General features: G+C 43.6%; 1 protein-coding gene across 1 annotated transcript in view; it reads left to right on the forward strand.

The window, feature by feature from the left end:
* Window positions 1–12,276, forward strand: part of SPHKAP (SPHK1 interactor, AKAP domain containing) — a 61,261-nt gene extending 48,985 nt beyond the window's left edge. The window contains exons 7-11 of the mRNA XM_056850126.1: window positions 890–1,066; window positions 2,484–2,570; window positions 7,873–7,925; window positions 8,017–8,201; window positions 12,023–12,276. Of these exons, the coding sequence (XP_056706104.1) occupies window positions 890–1,066; window positions 2,484–2,570; window positions 7,873–7,925; window positions 8,017–8,201; window positions 12,023–12,166 (646 nt within the window). The 3' untranslated portion in view covers window positions 12,167–12,276. The remainder of the gene's footprint in view (window positions 1–889; window positions 1,067–2,483; window positions 2,571–7,872; window positions 7,926–8,016; window positions 8,202–12,022) is intronic.
* The last annotated feature ends 5,380 nt before the right edge of the window (window positions 12,277–17,656 follow it).

A 17,656-nucleotide genomic window follows, 5' to 3' on the forward strand; every position in this document is an offset into this window, starting at 1 on the left:
TTGCAACCTGCCTAATGGGAAGACCATTCCTCATATAATATATGGGTTACTTTGGATTCTGGCAAAAAAAAATGCAATACAAATCAGTATTTTCTGTTATTATTTTGATATTCTTGAGCCTATAAAAATCAAGACTGATCAAATTACTGTTAAAGCTGCTTATGTTATTGTTATATGTTATTGTTTTTGCAAATGTGTTGTTTGCTGCTATAGCTAAGGGCGTCAGTTTTAATGCTGTTTAATGTATTTTATTGCTGTATCTATGGATTGTTTTAAATTGTTTTAATAAGATTGTCAGAATAATCCATATATTATATGAGGAATGGTCTTCCCATTAGGCAGGTTGCAACCTTCAGATTGCACCTTCAATCAAGCATACATATGGGAGGGCCTGTGGCTCATTGCTAGAGCATCTGCTTGGCAGGCAGAAGGTCCAAGGTTCAATCCTCAGCATCTCCAGTTAAAGGGACTAGGCAAGTAGGTGATGTGAAAGACCTCTCTACCTGAGACCCTGGAGAGCCACTGCCAGTCTGAGTTGCCAATACTGACTTAGATGGACCAAGGGTAAGGCAGCTTCATGTGTGGATATTTCATTATATGGCATGCTGATTCACTAAGCAATTACCCAACATTGCATCTTAAATTGCCACATTTACTAAGGAATTTGGAGATGAACAATAGAAAGTCAGCCAATAAAATAAATTGTATAATCTCCTGCGCTCTGAGCCTGGCTTGGCCAGGAAAGGGAAGCCTATAAATCCAATAAATCAAAGATGTTTGGTTCATGATGCAGTGGTGTTTTGAAGCAGGGAATGTTTTCTTACAGATTTCTATTTGCCTTATCAGCAAGAACTTGTTCTTTTTTTTCCTCCAATCAAAACAGCTCAAGTACAAGACGTTGCCCAGAGCCTAAAGTCTCAGGGGAGGCCAGAGCCATGGAGGAGTTTCCAGTGCCTCTCAGCAGCAGCGATGAAAGCACAGGCAGCAGCTGGTGTCAGCTGGCCAACGATGAGGACAATCCTGAAGATACAAGCAGTTATTTGCAACTCAGTGAGAGATCCATGAGGTAACCACAGGCCCTTTGAACTGTAAGGGATAGAATCACGTGTATAAATGTTTCAATTGTCATTTGCTCAAAACTAATGTTGCTAGAATGTATGGGGGGTTGAGATTTCATAAGGTGCTGCAGGAGGCCTCATAAAGTATTTGGAAACTGTGAGAAGAAATTGTGGCCCAGCCCCAAGCGACTGCTTCCTGTTTCCTCAAGGAGAACATCCTCAGACAAATAAATGAGAGTTCACTGTTGTCTGTCCCATCTTGTGGACACACTTTTGGGCCATTTTACATCTTAATCTGTGGCACCTATCTCTCTTTCTCTACTGGGATGGACATAATTGAAAAATAAATGTTGGGTGACAAACGAAGAACATGCTCCTTCTTTCCCTGCCTAGTACCTCTCTATTATCATTTCATTGTGATCACAGACAGCCAAGAGCAAAGTTTCAGCATGAGAACTTGTAGGCACATGTTACCACATTATGACAGAGCTCACTAGAGTTGCTAAGCCTACAGAAGAGAAGAGAATTAGGTTTTCGGCAGCTTGTCCCATTGCTCAACAATTGGTAAAGATTCCTAGTATTCAAGTGAAACCTATGTTGCTGCTGAACCCTAAACAAAGGAGCCAAGTTTGCCACATCTAAAAGCTTTTATTTCCAAAGAAAACCATGGTCGATTTCACTAGGTCAGGAAGTCACATATGGGTTAATAGCCAACCATCCCTTTTGATGTTCATATGATATGAATTACTCCATATGAACAAATTGTTGCAGTTTGGTCTCAAGATACTTAGTTTAAAAAAAAATCAGGTGAGCAATGAAATCCCTTGCCTTATCTCCTCATCACTTGCACTTTCAGAGGTATTTAAATTTTTGAGGGTGTATTCAAAGGCATCTCTGAGTACAGTGTGAGCCTGGTAATTGCTTGATGATCAAGTGAAGACCAGCATATATGTGAAACAGCCATCTCAGATCACAGAGTTTTCATATAACCTCAGAAACAATACTATTCAATATATGCAGTTCACACATTTGCTGCAGTGCATCAAGGGACAAGTCATCAAGTGATGAGATGCTAAAATGAATACATGGGCATGTATGAATCAGCCTTCCATAATGTGTGTGTGTTTTTCTGTGTGAGACTGTGGGCTGAAATGGAATCTCCATTTTTACCATATCAAACCACTGGCGAGATGTGGTTCCTTGCCAGTTCATAGCATCATATGATGTGACCCAGTTGTGTATTTTTAGCAAATTCGTCCACATCCTTTGTTTTGCCGGTAACGATTTGCTGAGTAGAACAAGAGCTGTGGGCCCTCCATCTGAGAAGCAGAACAGCGGCAGTTCTGTCTGTCACTTTGGTTAACAATGTATTCAAGTGCATGCTGCTGCAGACTGGCATTAATGCTTAAATTTTTGCATCGTCAGCAATGGCAACAGCAGCACCACTAGCAGTCTTGGCATTATGGACCTGGAAATTTATCAGGAAAACATGTCATCTTCTCGTACTATTAAGTAAGTAGCTGTCAAGGTGACCTCTGATCTTTGGAAGTGCTGTTCCATTTCAGCTGAAAAACATTTCCGTCATCCAACAATGTGCCAAACGACCCCAATGCCTTCATTGTTCATCCTGCTGCTTCCCAGCTGCTGTTTTAACTGCCTGGCAAGTCCCATCAGTGACAAGTACAAGCCTATGGTTAGGCTGTTCCAGGATGGATAATCACCGTCTGATGGAAATAATACCCATCACTTTCACATTAATTTTGCAGGGTGTTCCACAGTGCAAATTAATGCAGCAGCGCCTCATGTCTTTGATACAAACTCCGTGGCTTTTCAGTTGGCAGTCTGAGCTGCAGTTTCATTTATTGCTTTCTGTGGCTAGTAGCTGCCAATTTCTGCCTGGCATCAGCAGCTGTCTGCAGCAGACACAATCCTGATCTGGTAGTCCCTGAAGCTGTCTACACAGAGGTTCTAGGTGCACATTATAGCCCCATGGAGCAGGGATTATGACCATGAGTATAAACCAAATGCATTGATTTAACTTCTGTGAGAGATTTTCAGAGCAGCAGCCCAAAGTTAATAACAACAGAACAAATTAGGTTGAGATGAAGAAAGGCAAATCTTTCCATTTTCATTGCGAAGCAAATATAACCCAGACCACTCCTGGCATGTTTGAGTTTATTTCTGCTACGTTGGCTTAAAGACCGTAATGGTCTCAAGAGATGTGCTGCATACATGCCTAAAGATTCTAGTACTCTGAAACATGATGAAATGTACTGGTGGGTGGTTTATCTGACAACAACAAACCTTGATATGTTGTACACCGTGCATCTCTCCCTCTGAATCTTATGCCCTGCAATGCATACAGAGCAAGATTTATGTCCTCCGTTGCAGTCACTAGAGCTGAAGCACATAATTGTGCACACAAGTGAAAACTAGGCAAGGAAACTTTGCCTTGCAATGACACTTCTGGAAATACACAACTCAGTTCTTAAGAGCTGTGTAGGAACTTTCAAGCTGAGATACGGCCAGTGACAGAAACCTTTTTTCCGATTTTCTACAACATGCACATGCATATGGGTCGACATTTTAGGAAAAGGACCAAAAGAAAAGACCTGATCTTGATAGTCTAACCCAGAAAGCCAACTGATAACTTTGAAAATGGCAGTAGTTAAAGATTATAGATATAGACTGGGATCCTGAAAACTGCTTAGGTATGCACAGACGGCTTTGTGTGTAACCTGAAGCCTCTCCATTTCCCTGCCCACCTCCCCCATTTGAGGCTGCTAGTTTTGCTTGCTGGGCAGCTGTCTGGATGGTTTTGAGAGAGGCCAGATTCAGGATGCCTTCCAAGCAGAAGAAACGCCACATTGCCAGGCAATGCGATCCGAATGCTTTGAAATGAAGCACTGCAACTTAAGCACCCACCGTGTAAGGCTCTCTAACAAGAAAAACATGGAAGCCATTCACTAGATATGCTAAGCAAGTTTAACATTGAGCCACAGGACTTGTTAAGATAGTTGCTCGTACAGGGAAGTAAAAATCCTAAACTGTGATTCATGAAATAACTCCCCACCCATTATAGATGTTAACTCGCTTAGCAAACCTAATGAATGATCTATATGTTGTTGTTTTCTTGATTAGATTGCAGTTTTCTGTAGAGGCAGCATATACATTTTCAAAATACATTTCTACATAGTTTTGGCATCATTATATTTCACGCTGTACTTCCTGCATTTCATGGCCCCTTATCTTGCTGTTTTCTTCTTCTTCGGCAAACTTTACATAAAATGATAGGCTGCGTAGTGAGGATCCAATCCTGGCATCTGAAGGAGTAGGCTTTCATCCAAAAACGCTTGTGCTGGAAGCTCGAAAGTGCCATGAGACTCCTACTTCCTTTGCTGCTACAGACTTGACACAACTCAGGAATTATTAAATAGGGATGTGCGATTATTTTTCCATTTCCATTTCATTGTTGATTCAACAGTGTCATCTGTTTTTTGTCACATTTCTTGTTACATGTCAGTTTGCAGAGGGTAGCTATGTTGGTTTGCAGTAGATAGGGTTGCCAGTTCCGGGTTGGGCAATACCTGGAAATTTTGGGGGTGGAGCCTGGGGAGGGCAGGGTTTAGAGAGTCCAATTGCCAAAGCATCCATTTTCTCCAGGTAAACTCTCTATTGCCTGGAAATCAGTTGTAATAGTGGGAGATCTCCAGCCACCACCTGGAGTTTGGCAACCCTAGCAGTAGAAGAGCTTGATGTGAGTCCAGAAGCACCTTAGAGACCAACAAGATTTTCAGGAGTCAAAGCTTTCAAGAGTCAAAGCTCCCTTCTTCAGATACAGGTAGGAATGGTAATTCCCTGAGAGATAAAGGTTCAGGGGTATCCATCCCTACTTGTATCTGACAAAGGGAGCTTTGAGTCTTGGGCCATTAACGTAAGACCGATTTGGTCTGCTTCTCCCCCCCAATGTAGCGGTTTTCCAGTGGTCACACGCACGCTGTCCCCGCTCTGCGGATCAAATCTACCACGAGCGCGATTTACTTGCGTGTTTTCCAAGACCCGTCTTATTGCGAAATACAGATCACAATCGAGATAAATCCAGTTGTTTCATCATGCGTGCACTTCCGGGTTGATATTCCATTAGTCCTTGCCACCCAAGACTGCGTGTGTGCGTGCATGTCAGCGAGTGCGTGTGTGTGATAATCACCCGGCCAAACGCAACCGGGAGTGATTTTTTTTTTAATAGCGCCTGGCTGCCCTAAAGAGGGGTGTGTGTGTGAAATTCCCCGCCAAAGAGAGGGAGGGCTTCTCCGGTAGATCAGCCACCTGCTGACACCAGGCCCCGTGTACGCCTCGTGCCGAGGCCGTGCCTCTCCCTCACAGGCTCACTCCCCTCAGGGGCTCAAAACTGCCCCTCCCCTGGCCAGGAAAGTGAGCGGGCGACGCCGCTAAGCCTGACGAGACAGCCCAAGCGTCCGCTCGTCTCTCACTGCTCCCGCAGCACCCGCCGAGCCGCCGCTCAGCTGGCCGGCGGACTCAGTGTTTCCTGCTCTAGCCGCGCCTGCCCCGAGCTTTCGAGCCTCCTGCTGCCTCAAAAACGGAGACGGTGGAGCTGCGGGCCGGAGAGCTCTGCTTTTTGCTGCAGAGCAGGAGGGCAGGAGAAAAACTAACGTCCTGAAGTGAGTTGCGTTGGTATACCAGCATATCATTCTAGGGGGGAGAAGGAAAAAAATGAAGACGCCAAGCACGCACAATCATGTGACTGTGATGTAATGACATTGGTAGCGACAGAGCACTCCCCGAATATCCCACGTTATCCCATGTCCCAAACGCATGGAGCATCGGGTGGTGCACATAGTGTGGGATAGGAGACGGAGGTGCATTTACTTTTATGATCCCAGATTAAAATAGTGTGAGATGAGAGAGAGATTAACCGGTGACATCTTGCCCATGCGTTAATGGCCTTGAAAGCTTAGATGTTGAAAATCTTGTCGCTCTCCAAGGTGCTACTGCATCTAGCGTGCCCAGTTTTGTTACTGCTTTTGTTCATTCCCCCCTATTTCTCCTCTATCTCCCCCCCCCTCACATTCTTATTATGTTGCACTGATTGGCTGCTGCTGTTCAGGCTGGTGTCCTCTTGCAAGCCAGCTGATAAACCAACAGAGGAAGTCTGACTTGTCTTCTGGCATCTCCCAGGCTATTCCCACAGCAGCAGAGGTTGTTGGCCTCGGTGAACCCTAGGAACTATCATCTCTAGGTTGTGCTTGCCATTGTTTGAGGTTCATTGTGGGGCGGGGGGGCTACATTTCACAGTGTGCACCAAGACAGCAGAAGGAAGAGGGAAGGGGAGGGAGAATTCCTCTGCCTGCCCAGAAGCTGGCCGTTTGCCCCAACGAGCAGCCTTAAATCACCCTACAGCATCAACAGAAGTAGCCACTGCAGCATAAAAACCTACCCAGCAAGTGTAGTTGGGCAGGTGGGAGGAGAAATAATAATGAGGGGGGGGAAGTGGCACTTGTCGATTTGTCATTGTTTCCCTTCAGTTCCCTTGCCCAGAACACTGAAACGAACAAAGCTTTACCTCGATGGGTAGCCGTGTTAGTCTGTCTGTAGCAATAGAAAAGAGCAAGAGTCCAGTAGCACCTTAAAGACTAACAGCATTTCTGGCAGGGTATGAGCTTTCATGAGTCACAGCTGTGACTCAAGTGAGCTGTGACTCACGAAAGCGCATACCCTGCCAGAAATGTTGTTAGTCTTCAAGGCGCTACCGGACTCCTGCTCTTTTCTAAAGCTTTACTGGTTTGTTTGTTTTCCGTCGTCCCCTGCCCCCCATTAATTTGGGAATGAATGGGCATCCCTAATATTAAAGATTCGAATGACGTGTGATGTACTTTGTGTGCAACATAGATGCTCCTTTTAGTCTAGTAAAACATTGGGAGCCCATGATAAATCATGGGAGGGGGAGGTTAAAATATTGGGAAATTTTCCTTCCCTAGTGCAGTTGTTTGAGATTGGAGAGCATTAGGGATGTATGAATAGTTTCTGTTCACCTAACCCTAAATCTCAGAAGCCTTGTGTTGTGATGCAGTTTTTCTATAGCACTAGATTGTTGAGGACTAGAGATGGGCAAAGGGAAGCCACCCACGTGAAATGGAAAGGAGGAATTGTGTTGGGGAATATATACCTCAGCATTCAGCCCCTGACCCTAATTCACACACACCCTTGCCAGGATGTTATAATTTGGGTGGAGTTCTGCCCATGTCACAGACTGAAAACGTTCTGGGGAGGTAAAATTAATTGGAGGAAGTACTTTTCCTCTGGTCAAATAAATCCCCTAAGGTCTCTTTTATTTACCAAGTTACCCTTAATAGTCTTTCACATCCTGTACCGGGGGAGGGAAGTAGGGACAGGGGATGAATGCTTTATGCTTCACACACCTCAACCCTAATTTCACGTGCCACCCCCCAATACTTGTTAGCAACTCAGTCAGGTCAGTTCCTCCCCTCCCTTCTGGCTTATCGCCCCCTCCCATGCCTTCACTGCATTATGCTTAATGGGGGGCAATGAACCCCATCAATTTTGTTGGGCCATTTTTGAGTTGCTTTTTTAAAATGTGTGAACTAATATTTTTTTGCATAGCTGGAGAGTACTCCTGAGAATCTGTGGGTGGCGGTTGTGTTGACGCCTTACTGAAGGTGATACAATCGGTGGCGTCTCAGGGCTCCTTCTGAAATCATTTCACCTTTCCTAAAGGAATATCTTGCTGCACCCCTAAGTGATTTACAGTAATTGTTTTTTTTGTTTGTTTCTTAAGTGAATTAGTAGACGAAGACACATTCCGTAACACGCAACCAGAAAAGGGAGAGGGTAAGTTAAATATCAGGACATGGCGATGTAAATTGGCTCTTAAGGCATCTGGCTTCATGAAATACAAGTTCCGATTTCACTCTTTATTCAGAATGCACTGCTGATCTATCTGTGGAAACCGCCAGTAAGCAAAAGGATCTCTTGGTGATAAACTTTGATCTGGAACCAGAATGCCCTGATGTAGAACTGCGTGCCACCCTGCAGTGGATAGCTGCATCAGAGCTTGGAATCCCCGTTATCTATTTTAAGAAATCTCAGGAAAATAGAATTGAAAAGGTATGCCTTTTAGTGTTTGGGTAAATGTTAGTGTCATGTTTTCTTGGCATTGATCTTGCAACAACATTTTACCCCTAAGCATTTTTGCCTTCAGGAGCGGTTTATTGTGAAGTTGGAAGGTATGAAATGAACTGAAAGATTGCATTCTGTCCCGCGTAATATGCTCAGGGCCTGTGGGAAACTACAGGAGAGGAGGATCCATTAGGAGATCCTGAAAATCTCCCCCTCCAAGATTCCCTAAGCTGTCAAGGTCTTGAGCAATTCTCCCATCCCCCTTTCCCCTCCTTTAACATATAGCTGTTCTCAACATTTTCTGAAACATTTTTGTTCCTTAGTAAGCCACTTTTTGAGGTTATTTTTCCTGTTGGTTAATATACAACATAGTATTTTTCTACATACCTGGGGAGCATCCCAAGGAAGTAGAGACCTCAAACTAACCTTCACATCCACAAAGGACCAATCAGTTAGACATCATCATAGGAGCAAAACATGTATTCAGACAGACGTTGGGTCAGAATGGTATAAATTCTCACTTTTAGATTTTGCTCCCCTACCATCACTGAGACATGTCTTACACCTCTATCTCACTTTTCTTCCAAGGAGTTCAAGGTGGCATCCCTGGTCTTTATCCTATTTTATCTTGATAACAAACTTGTGAAATGGCTTAGGTTGAAAGAGAGGGACTGGTCCAAGATCGTCCAGTGAGCTGAATGAGGATTTGAACCTAGGTGTCCATGGTCCAGTTCTGACTACCACACCATGCTGCTATCATGCAAACTCTAGGAATGGCTTCACATTAAAACAATATAGAATTACATTGTCCTGCATGAAAATATCCCCCAAACCTCTGAGGGTCCCAGTGGCAGGACACAATAATCCCATGGACTGGCTTCCTACAGAAGATCAAGCAACGACTTTGACTGCTGTAGTTTATTTAAGCTACTGCAGATTGAGACAGAAGGTGAGTAGTAGAGGGATTTTTTAAATAATCAAATAGAACCCCATGAGAGGGGGAAAGCATCTGGCATAGCGACTCATACAGTACACAGCTGTATCACACAAGGGCTGGGGAGCCAGGGTGTTGCCATCTTAGAAAAGTGGAACACTCCTGCCAAGCCCTAGCATAGGATCTTATAAACTCATAAAATCAGGACCCGCATCTTATAAAACCTTGAGCTTAGTGTTAGGAGCAGCAGAGGTATTGTTTAATATTGTCCAAGGGAAAATATTTGGGAATCATAAACTTCGTCTATGCTGCATTCAGTAGCAACTGCCCAAATTGTGTCCCATTATAGAAACAGCTGTCAGCTTTACCATATGCTTCTGTAAACAGTTCAGCCAACTGCAAAACACACATACCCCAGAGAGTGAGGAAACACATCCTGTCGGCAAGCCTACCCTTGGAAATCACATGCCTGGTTAAACGCCTTTCAAATATGGGTTTAAGTTTGGAACGCCGTATGCAAATAGCTAACAGCCCAAACGGTTCCAAAGGCATAATAGTTTCTCTCACGCATTGGAGAAGAGGAGTGATGCAGAAGGAGAAGCCTAATTAGATATTGATTGTGAAATTCAAGAAAATGAAAAGGCTTTGATTTCCATTACGGAGCCAAAAGAAAAGCTGGGACTGAATGTGTGGCACACCAACACCCACAACTCAATAAAAGAGAGAAGCACAAGAGTGGGCTCGGTCAGGATTTTCCCCAGCTGCTTGAAAATATAAAGGAAACAGATTTTTTAAAAAAGGACTTGTTATATAACAATACAACATTATTGTCCCTTCTGGATTTAACTTTTGCTGCCAAAGACTTACTGGATTTTCTGGCGCTTCTCATGATTTTCTGGCGCTTCTCATACATTGCTGGCAGACAGTTTGGCACAAGTAAAGTGGTATATAAACGTTAGACGAGGACACATCTGGGTTCACGTCCCTGTTCGGCTGCGAAGCCCAGTGGGTGACCTTGCATTAGTTCCTTGCATCAAGTCTGCGGTAGGAATAAAGCGGAAGAGAAGAGGAAACAGCGATGCTCTTACCTGTAACTGTTGTTTGTCTTTGGTCTTCTGTGCAGGCCAACACAGGGACTGCACAGAAGACTGAAGATGAACCATGCATGCCACCCTGAGTTTGGAGGAAGGGTGGTGTAAAAAATGAAATGGATAGATGGATGGAAAGTGGCAAAGGCCTGTTCTACAAGGGGGGACTATCCCCCTCACCAAAGTTGAATTTTTGTAGGACACCAGTGGCCAAATGATCTGTTAAAAAACAGGCTCCTCCTCAGTTTAAGTATTTTGTCACAGTCCGCTGCAGCAGTGTAAATGTATATTAGTGCACTGTGTGGTCCATCATATTTGCAGGTGTGTGGGATGACCTGCACTGACCCTTGGAAGTATGTGTGCATGCAAGACAGCGTCCTTATCTACCTGCACCTTTCCAGTGCTGTTTTCTGAGAATTACAGGTGCTATCAATATTGGGGCAGCCTAAGCAAGGTCTCCCTTTTGGCCAATATTTTATATTTGCATTGTGGCAGCATCTTCATAACTAATCTCCACCTGCCTCTCAAAGTGGAGAACCAGGTTTGATTCCCCACTCCTCCATATGAGCTGCAGATGCTAATCTGGTGAATTTCTCCACTCCTACACATGAAGCCAGCTGGGTGACCTTGGGTTAGTCACAGTTCTCTTAGAGCTCTCTCAGGCCCACCTACCTCGCAGGGTGTCTGTTGTAGGGAGGGGGAGGGAAGGTGATTGTAAGCGGGTTTGGTTCTTCCTTAAGTGGTAGAGAAAGTCAGCATATAAAAACCAACTCTTCGTCTTCATACACACATGCACGTTTTTGGTTTCTTATCACTTGATTGCTCAGATAAATCATTTAATTGACAGAGTATATGAACTGGCTCCAGTGAAAAGTGATTAAACTATGGTAGCTCATTCACACAGGCATGCCTTTACTTAATACAGTAGTCAGTGAGCAATGACAGATTAAACGTGGCCACAGAATGTAGAACTGGCCGTCTGCAGCCACAGGACTCAGCACCGACCCAGAAATGGCCAGGCAGCCGGGCGAGTGCTACCTGTCTGCTTCCAGCCTGCAAGCAAGGCTAGATTGGCCCTCTGCCCAACAGCAGCCTATCATGGGCTATGCTGGGCGAGCTCCCTTTAGGGGGGGGCTGGAGCATGATGCTGGCTCCTGGCTGCATCACCCCAGCCCCTCCCTTTAAAAAGCCTCTGCCCATCAGCTCCTGGCCTTGTTGTTCAGGCACTGCAGACCCCCCCTCCCTATTTTATATGTTATGTTTATTTGTAGTTTGTTGTGGTTTTGGCATTGGGCCAGATCCATTTATGGTGGGGGGCTGCACCTGCATGCCTGCTCCCCTGTTTTTGAGGACCCCCATAAGGGGTCTGGGTGGTCAAGTCCTAAGGCAAATGCCCAGCTCAGGGGTTGTCATATGGCTCCACTCCCAGGTGGCAAGGGTATTACTTAGAGGCCCATGTGGAGCCACTGGATCGCCTTTCTGGGTTTTTCCCCAACACTCTGGTTGGGGACGCATTTCATCAGCTGACAGGGGGGGTCGCCCGGGGCCTGGATCCATGCCTTATGCAGCGCCAATGCTCCACCTGCTGTAATCAGTAAAGCTGTGGCCTTTTTAAACCCAATTCTTGATATCATTTATTCATTTCTCACCCATTTCCGCTGCAGAGCTGCAGTTGCCCTTAGGCCCACAATGCTGGAATATTGAGCCAGCATGTTTATTTCATTAACGCAAAAATGAAAGAACACATTGAATAAAACCCACCCTAACAGTAAAAAATGTTCCTCCAGTTTTTAGATGTTGTGCAGCTTGTCCATCAGAAGTCCTGGAAAGTGGGCGACATCTTTCACGCTGTGGTGCAGTTCTGCAAGCTCCATGAAGAAAGCGGAGAGCTGATGCCCAGCCTCTTTGACTGGCTTCTTGAGTTGGGATAAGAAAACCTCGCCGCACTCTTTGTTTTCGTTTGTGATCCATCTTAAGTGGCAGTGGTTTGTGAGTGGCCCTTTTTAAAAAAAACATCAGCACAATATACTGAGCAAGAAGTACACAAACTCTAGCAGTGCACCGTGACTCAGTTTCAGAGAAACTGCGCAGAGAAAGGGAAAGACCATTCTGTCAGGCTGGGGGGGTTGGCACCTTGCATTTTACAATGTACTATTGTAGAAGACAGGATGTGCATTTTAAATGAGTGACCCTGTTATGACGGTTGGGTGGAAAAGGTACCCACTTCCTGTCATCAGAGTATGTGTCGGTTATATGTACCGACTGATCCTCAAATCACAGTAAGCAAGGCAAGCTGGAAATCCTTAATACGTGTAGCCTGCTTACTGAGGTGGTTTGCAGAACACTAACCAAATGCTCACGTAGGAGGCTGCGTCTCTCAGTGAATTCTATGTAATTATGTTTCAAAGTCCTGCAGAGGAGCAGAAAAAGGAATCTGAGCCCTTGTCTGTAGCCACTCAGCCGGTATCCCTGTTCCACAAACAGGAATAAAACATTCAGATTGTCAGATGAGTCTCTGAAACTCACCTAGTATTTTTTTCCCTGCAGTATTATGAGACTCTGTGTTCCAGCGCATGGAACACTGGACTGCCCATTAACAGAACTGAGACCCACGCACAGCTCCACTTGCTGGAACATTGTGGGCAAGTACGTGCACCCTCATACCTCACTCTTTTTCATCTGTAATGATGATTTGTGTTGTAAAGTTCTTTACAATCTTTGAAAAAAAAGAATGGTTTAAAAAAAAAAAAGGATTCAACATTTCTACTCACGTTTTACAGCCTGATCCAGTGCATGTTGACTCAGAAGCAAGTCCCACTGAGTTCAATGGGACTTACTCCCAAGTCTTGTGCATAGAATAGCAGCCTTAGCCTTTTAAAGTTGTTTAATTTAGGCCAACCAGAAAAATAATATGCTGTACCTTCATAGAATGGGCATTAATTTCTGAGGGTTTTTTTATACGAATAATACCGTTGAAGCATAATTTATTTATAGAGAATATCTTCTTGTTGGGTATTTAAATATTTGGGGTATGTATTAAAGTTCTTATATGTTTATCAGTTTGCAACTTAGATCTTCAGATAATTAGCTGTTTTCATACTTACATTTATATATTCTTTGGTACTAGCTCAAGAGTCTGGTTTTAATTTACAGCCAAGAAAAGAAATCCAATTGTCATAAAAATATTCAATTGTCATAAAAATATTCATCTAATTACCCCACTAAATATCTCCATTCAGAATGCCAATGCTTTAACCTATAGGAATTAATTATCACATAATCTGTATTTGCTGCTTTGAGAAACAGAAACTTTTTTTTGATCGTATACCAGTTCTGCCTGTATCTTGAAAAATATAAAAAGCATCTTTTATTTTCATTGAAAAAGTATGTTTCTGTGATAAATCAAGAAATAAAATAACTTTTAGCACCTATTTTTGAAATAATTTTAAATAAATTATAAGCAAGAGCCATTATTACCACTATTAGTCCTCCTAGTAAATCAGTTTTCATGCCTGCCTGCCCTTTCTCATATATTCAGCAAGCAAGACAGTTGCCCGAATTTTGAGTCCTAAATGTTCAAGCGACTTTGCTGAAAATACCATTACAATAGTGAAGATTGGTTAACAGAAAGGCCAGCTGACTGTAAGCACTGACATTAGCCAAATTGCAATGAGACTTGTTTTTGAGAAGTGCTACTACCCAAAAAGCCACCAAAACCTGTACGCACTCAGTACCTCTCTGAAATATACAATACATTTTTGGAGAATTAAAAATGGAAATCATGTACTGGGAAAATGATATTTATTTTTAGGCCAAGGCCAGTTAGTTGTCTGTTTTCAGACTTTTTGCAGTAGTAGAATAAATGTTTACTTATCCTACAAAGCACAAATAATATAGGTGATGTGTAACAGTGTGATGAAGTTCCTTTCTGTACATTTCCTCTTAATATTGCAGCCTGACCTGAAATAAATTTGTGTTAACAGCATGTGTCATCTTTGTCTTTTGAATGTTCCTTGCGTACCACAAAGAATAAAGCCATACTAGCCATCTACTTAACAACAAAATCTGTCTCATATCAGACAAAAAATATATATTTTTTAAAAAAAGCTGATTTGTTTCAAATTAATTTTGTACAAACAAAGAGACTTGGAATGTTAACACCCTCTGAAAAGGCTTCACTTTTCATAGGTGCTGAGCATCCGGAACTCTTGAAAATTGTTGGATTATCTATAAAGCAAGTAATTAAATTTACCAATATATCCTTATTATGCTTTTCGAAGTTATTTAGGCTGAGGCTATGAAAAGCCTGATCTAATAACAGATAAGTCAAACTGAAAAATTGTAGAATCAGAACATGAATTCCAGAAGGCTAGCTGTGTTAATCTGTTGCAGAAGAATGGATATTGTGGTTGAGCCTTGCCAGTCATCTGCCAGCAGATCAGCTTGGTCTGAAAAAATGCCTTCATTTGAACTACCTTGCCCCACCCTCAACCCCGAAACGGCATACAATACTGAAATGTGGCTGGTGATTACGAGGAAAGGGAGACTGAATCTTAAAAGGATGAATAAACAAACTTTTCCAGTTAAAAATAATTGTGTGTGTGTGTATAAAGTGCCGTCAAGTTGCAGCCGACTTATGGCGACCCCTTTTTGGGGTTTTCATGGCAAGAGACTAACAGGTGGTTTGCCAGTGCCTTCCTCTGCACAGCAACCCCAGTATTCCTTGGTGGTCTCCCATCCAAATACTAACCAGGGCTGACCCTGCTTAGCTTCTGAGATCTGACGAGATCAGGTTAGCCTGGCCCATCCATGTCAGGACAAAAATAATCATACAGGTTGGGTATCCCTCAGCCTAAAATCTGAAAACCGAAATGCTCCAAAATCCAAAAGCCTCATAAGCCTCCTAAGTTTGCCAGTTGCCATCTTTTCGCCACAATCCCTTTTAGGTACTTCCATACTTGGTCTCCCACTCTAACCTTCCCAGGCAAAAGGTACTGACGTTTCACCAGAGATGCATCCTGAGCCAGCGCAGCTCTGAGCCGGGCAAGCCAGTTGCCTCAGTCACTCACCCCCATGGCTGCTGAGAAAGGAACCAAGGCACACTTCCTGCCCCCTCCTCTTCCTCTCCCTCTTCTGCCCACCAAACTATACTGCTCGCTACCACCGGCCCCAGTGGGTGCAGCCACTTCCAGGTCCACTGGCTGCTCAGCTGCCGCAGTGGCAGCTGCCCCTCCTCCGCCTCATGCGAGTCTGAGTCCCCTCAGCAGCGTTGGTCTTCCAGGCGTCCCATGGGGAGCTTTTGCTGCTGCGGCCCCTTCTCCAAACAAGGAACAGACAAACGGGCAACATGAAAAGGGGAATTGGGAATCCCAGGCAGAAGACTGCCGAGGAAAAGGAGTGTGCCAAGAAACACAAAAGAGCCATTCCACTCCGCTGTGCCAGGAGCTAGCATCAGCAACATGAGGTGAGTGGCTAGAGGGGGGAAAAACTTCCACCTGGAGGCAGCCCACCCCACACTCAAGCCCCCTTCCAGCTCTCTCTTTTCTTGGGGCTATTTTCATCCTAGTTGCATTATTAAGCTACTAGCTAGCCATTGAGTATCCCTTATCCGAAAAAATCCGAAATCCAAAACTCTTCTGGTATTTCGGATAAGGGATACTCGACCTGTATAAATAATGGCATGCAAAATAGTTAAATCTTTTAAATGTAAATATAAAAATCAATACCTTTTATTTCAGCTCTTATTAACCAAGCAGAATATATCTCAGCAACCATGTCTAGCATCTTGCCAGGGGCTCCATAAACCTTCTCTTCTGAAGCACTAAAAACGGGAGTTGTTGAGCAACTGATAGGTCACCATACCTAGGTTGTTAGGCTTAGGAGGTCACAAGCTTCCAGGAGACCTATTTTAGCTAGAGCGTCCTGACCCAGCAAAGGAAGCATGTGTACACAGCTGAAGCAGTTACAATGCTTATCTGGTACTGATCAAAATAAATGGAAGCATTTGATGGAGATGACCATACCCATCCTGAACCATTATGGCCATTTTGTGCAAACACCACTGAATTGGGAGTGAGCTAGTGCCAGCTTTGCTAATGCAAGTTGTCAGTAACTAGGGTGACTCAAACTCATATTGGGCTGTTATGCAACAGAGTTGAATCCTCCCACACCTCTAATACCAAGAAGTTTCGTTAGGTCTTTGTTGACAAAACAAATGTTTCAGTAATTTCAAGCTAAGGGTTTCTTTGTCAAGAAAACACTTTTTAAAAAAAAACTTTCTGGAGTCTGTATTGTAGAAACAAATGAAGCATCACATTCCAGGGCCTAAAGCAATGAAGCCAGTGCTTCACTCTGTAACCGACCTCACAAGTGAGACTTTCACAGCCTTCACAGAAAGTAAACCACAATAATAGCAGAGGATCCTTAGGGGAAGGCTGCACAGGAAAAGTCAGGACAGATCTTTCAATTTGCTTGACATTTTCAGGACACTACAGCAAACAGGCTCTTGCATGGGATTTTTGGTTCAAAAATGCATTTAGAAACAAGCTTTCATACCAATACACACACAAAAAGGTCCTGGATATTCTGGTAATCACACAAGTTGAGTTAATCTCTTTGCCATAACTGAAGTAGACAAAGAGGGCTAAAGAAAAACATAGCTGTTAAGTAATAGGAACTAAAGAAGCAGTCATGCCTAGACATTTATATGTGCCCTCAACAGGACTGCGTCTAGGGTCAGCTTTCCTATTTTCCCATCCATTCTGCATCTGGAAAGAGCTTTCCTGAGTTGGACAACGTGGCTAATTTGTGCTTAACAATGAAAAGAAATGAAGGTCAAAAAATCAGAGCCCTGTTTTATTCATTCAGCCAGGGGCAGCTCTGCCACAGTATTATAGAAAAGCACTGTGAGCCTCTCTTTTCACCACACAGATAATCTGTCAGGTGAATAAGCTGCAGCACCTGGTCATCTGGAGGCTCAGTTTCCCTGATTCTGCCCCCTGTGAAAATCGGGGGAAGATCAAGCAAACTCAGCCTCCATGCAGTCAGGCTTAGGGTTCATGCTGGAAGTCCTTACCAGAGGAAGGAAGGGACTCATGCCTCTCTTCTGTTATGCTATTGCAATGCCAACCCTAGCAGATATATCTTGCACTATTATTAGATTAGGATTTATGATTTTAATTATGTTTTAATCTTATATTTATATATGTATATATCTATTTATTGTTGTGGTTGTTGTAAGCTGCGCTGAGCCTAGCCATGCCAGGAAAGGGTGGGGTATAAATGGAATTAAATAAATAAATATGAATCAGTGTAGTGTTTTGCACTCTGCACCACGGAACTCCAATGAACCAATAACAGACAGTACAATTGATAATACAATGTTAATAAAAATGTTTTTAAAATGAACATCACTCCTGGAT

This window comes from Euleptes europaea, chromosome 5 (assembly GCF_029931775.1).
Source record: "Euleptes europaea isolate rEulEur1 chromosome 5, rEulEur1.hap1, whole genome shotgun sequence".
Taxonomy (NCBI): domain Eukaryota; kingdom Metazoa; phylum Chordata; class Lepidosauria; order Squamata; family Sphaerodactylidae; genus Euleptes; species Euleptes europaea.